At 41.7% G+C, this 4,238-nt stretch overlaps 1 protein-coding gene across 1 annotated transcript in view; it reads right to left on the bottom strand.

Moving 5' to 3' along the window:
- Prkdc (protein kinase, DNA-activated, catalytic subunit) overlaps nucleotides 1-4,238 on the bottom strand; it is a 201,570-nt gene that overhangs the window by 79,973 nt on the left and 117,359 nt on the right. Inside the window, exons 52-53 of the mRNA XM_021209938.2 lie at nucleotides 1,625-1,749; nucleotides 1,384-1,533 (exon numbers count right to left, since the gene is read on the bottom strand). Of these exons, the coding sequence (XP_021065597.1) occupies nucleotides 1,384-1,533; nucleotides 1,625-1,749 (275 nt within the window). The remainder of the gene's footprint in view (nucleotides 1-1,383; nucleotides 1,534-1,624; nucleotides 1,750-4,238) is intronic.

Below are 4,238 nucleotides of genomic sequence, written 5' to 3'. Positions count from 1 at the left end.
AAGAGATATGAAAGGCAGGATGTAGAGTGTGAAGGAGGAGAGAAAGAACTGACAACTTCATGGATTAAGTAATAACATGAGATGAAAATCTTCCCCACACTGCCCATTTCCCATGCCTTCTCTGCCTAACTAGCCTAGGAATTTCTAAATGACATTGGCCAGTTACGGCATTTTAGATTCTACTGTGGAATCCTTAAAGGTCTCCTCTAGCTTTTTATGGACCCCATATTCAAATTAATAGTGATTAAATAAAATAAATATTTATTAATTTCACAAAACCAGAGAATGGAAAGAAAATGAAAACGCAGGTGCCCTTCTAAGACTCCTTTATAATTCTAAATTAGAAATGTTTTAATGTAAAACACACAGGACAGAGGCTCACACTCTGTATGCTGCAGTAATGGCAAGCTCATAGGAGAGTCTACAGCTATTTACTTGCTTTTTGACAACTCTTTGATTGATGTTAGTATATTAACACAAGTAACCAAATTTTACAACAGGAAAAAAATGGTTTGCTGTTTGTTATGCTACTCCAAAGTGGGCGGTGGAATTATGGTGTTCAGAGTGCAGAGGAGAAGCTATAAAGCTTCTGTCAAGGCTTCCTTATTTAAAACAGCATATTGACAAAGCTGTGCTAACTCTGTCTTTTGGCAACTTATTTAAAGGAAGATATTTCATTTGCTAGGATCTAAGTAATGTTTATCACAGCAGTTTACATTTAACATTCTGTAGTTATTTACCAGTTGTTCTTTGTCAGGTTGAGATATTGGTTTTCATTTTCTTTTAATTTTGAGCAGCACGATTCTAAAAGCCCTTTACTAAGCTTTCTAGAACAGCCTATTTTTTTGCTGAGAATTTGTTAAAACAAATACATAGATTTAAATCATAAATTGAAAGCAAATAAGGACAAAGGGGTTACAAAGTGTTGGGCCTTCCCACCAGTGAAATAAACATGTAAATTTTAATTGCTAAAGCTAATAATAAAATGTGTCATTGATTAAAAAAAAAAACAAAAAAAACAAGAAACTTTGAAAAGAAGTGAACAATGTTAACATAAGGTTCCTGCCTGTCAAGTAGGTACAGAACTGAAAGCCATGCACAAGTCTAAAGACAGTCTGAAGTACTGCAGTACAGCAATGTTCTTCATTTGTATGAGAAACAAGCAAGGATGGCTGGGTGCCACTACCTGAGGCTCCAGAGACAGCGGGCTGGGATGGGGTCTCATTTCCCTCCTACACTCTCACCACTTTTACCTCTTGGGTTGAAATTTCAAATGTTTCTTTTGAACAGCCAAAGTGGTTTGTGGTTAAAGGAGATACACGGGCGAGAGAATATTTTGTGACTGTGCTGTTCTCTAGTCGGTGAGACCTGATACTCACTTACCTATGTCTCATGACTTGAAGAAAGTCTTTACTCTTTAACTGTAAGTATAGGCCTGTGATCTCCTCTGCTCGACAAAGTACCACTTCCAGACAAAACGTCTTCATTACTCCATGAAATTTTGGCAGCAGAAAGAACACAGCATTCAAGAACCTGGGTAGGTAGAGAGGTTCATGAGAAGATGGGTGCTAATACGCTCCCTCACCTCCTACCATGTCCCATGCCTCTTGCCATTGTCCCTTACCTGTCAGCAAGAGGAGGGAAGCCCTTCACTATTTTGTTTAAGCATACAATAAATTTGTCTTCCATAGTATTTTGATGTTGCTTCAGTTGTTTTACAACCAGTTCACATACCAACTCTGTTATCACCTGAAAAATTAAGTTTCCTTTCAAACACATAAAAATAGAACACTATGTTAAGTGCTGAAACCAAAATTTATTTTAATTATTTAAGTTAATCCCAGGAACATGTCCAACATTATGACCTTCACCAAGATTCACATTCAAGTGATAAAATTGAGTGCTAGGAACAGCCACAAGTTTGTAGTAGCCACCAGACAGTCACGAGGTTCCCAGGCCTCAACTGTGACAGTGAGTGAGTAAGGCCATTCCTTGGGTACTGTGCAATGATCTAATGCCCTGTGCTTTCCTTCTGACACAGAAACATTGCAAGTAAGTCCTCTGAGAAGACATAATCATCTTTAGTTTAATGTTTATCAAATATGATTTAAGATGCATTTTATGTTAGGTGCCTTGATCAGTACTCACACTGAATTCTAGTTCAACAGACCTGATCATGGTCTTCCTGCACGGATCACAGTCTCTTCACCCTTCATCACTATTAAATATTCATTTATATACTGTCTGTCCCTGACCCGAAGTTATAGCTCTCCCAGAGCAGAGACGGGGGCCTATCAGTTTCCTGCTGTGTCTCTAGGGTCTGGAATCAACATGTAAGATTTCAAAAGCAAGTACTCAGTGTGGACCATGTACTCAAGGAAGATTGTTCAGGAGTTATGAAAATACTCATTTCAGTTGTATTTACTCACAAATATGGAAGATCATTACAAATGTTTAAAAGCATGAAGGTTAAATGGATAGTTTTTTCAAGACAAATGCACTGCTACTTGAGACTAAAAATTATGCTCAGAGGAAATACTTAACCAGAAATTTCAATAATTTTAAAACTCATGTATAATATTTTAATTATTTCACCACTGATACATACAGTATATCCATTAGGGCTCAAACTACAGATCAGCATGGAGTACTGAGTAGTCTAACATGCATCTTTTCACTAAAAATATTTAATCTGGTGAATGATTGAAATGGCCAGTTTAGCAAGTAAAAAGGGCAGATACACTCATGACAAGTGCTTGGAGAGAAGGAGGGGGGAGGTAGGGAGAGAGAAGGAGAGAGAGAGGGAGAGGGAGAGGGAGAGGGAGAGGGAGACAGACAGACAGACAGACAGACAGACAGACAGACAGACAGACAGACAGACAGACAGAGAGAGAGGGTGCTGGCCTCTCACAAGTGGACAAAGGACAGAGATAAATGAATTTTGAATTGTTTTTAGGGACAGAAGGAAGATTGATTTTTCTAGTGGCTAGTCCTAGTTCCCTACTCCCCACTGCTATATTCCTCCATACAATTTCCTAACCTTCTGAACTTCTCCCTTCCCCCACCCTCAGTCTCCTGCCACACCTGATCCTCCCCTCTTTATCCTCATATGCCACAGAAGCAAGGGGTTCCCAGGACCCAACAAGGATGACATTAGCCAAAAACCCAAGACAGGAGAGATAGAACCTGTAGAGACCACATGCAGTGGATAGGCATGGCCCACAGTTGATAGAACCACCCACCCATCTCAAAAATTTTAAACCAGAATTGCTCCTGTCTAAAGGAAATGCAGGCACAAAGAGTGGAACAGGAACTGAAGGAAAGACCATACAGAGACTGCCCTACCTAGGGATCCATCCTATCTGCAGATACCAAAGCCAGACACTATGGCTAATGCCAAGAAGGCTTGCTGACAGGAGCATGGTATAGCAGTCCCCTGAGAGGCTCTACCAGAGCCTGACCAATCATTGGATTGAACACAGGGACTCCAAGGGAAGAGTTAGGGGAAGGACTAAAGAAGTTGAAGGGGATTGCAACCCCATAGGAAGAACAAATATCAACTTACCAGACCCCCCCCCCCAACACACACACTTGAGCTACCAGGGACTAAACCACCAACCAAAGAACACAGATGGAGGGACTCCATGGCTCCAGCTGCATATGTAACAGAGGACGGCCTGGCATCAATGGGAGGGGAGGCCCTTCGTCCTGTGGAGGCTTGATGCCCAGAGCATAGGGGGATGAGGTGGGAGTGGGTGAGTAGGTGGGTGGGGAGAGTACCCTCATTGAGGCAGGGGGAGGGGGATAGTTTTGTTCAATTTATGTCTGGGAGAAGAGTTTTTTTTATATTTTATTGGACAGAAAAGGTGAGGTATAGGGGAAGTTCTGATGGAAGATCCTGTTCCCAACTGGCTTTTGAACTGTCAGTAAAGAAAACCATGGGCCAATTTCTGGGTGGAAGATCCAGGCCTTCCAGGACCCTGGAGGAAAAGAGAGACACAAGAGAGAAAGAGGCTCGCCTTGCTTTGGAGAGAGAAGAACCAGGCAACCATGTGAGGTCTCAGGATGAGTAGTGGGCTGCGGCTCCTCCTACAGGTGGGTGGTCAGAGATGTCTAGCAGGGACTAGATCTAACTGACCTGACTAAGGTTAGGGCAGGTGGGAGGAGGGGAGCTAAGAGTAATGATAAGGGCACGTTTTCCAGGTGAGAGATAGTGCACAGCAATTGTGTCAAGAAGG

Source organism: Mus pahari, chromosome 12 (genome assembly GCF_900095145.1).
Source record: "Mus pahari chromosome 12, PAHARI_EIJ_v1.1, whole genome shotgun sequence".
NCBI classification, from domain to species: Eukaryota; Metazoa; Chordata; class Mammalia; order Rodentia; family Muridae; genus Mus; species Mus pahari.
The sequence above is the reverse complement of the archived record's forward strand: the minus strand, read 5'-3'. Positions and strand labels throughout refer to the sequence as shown.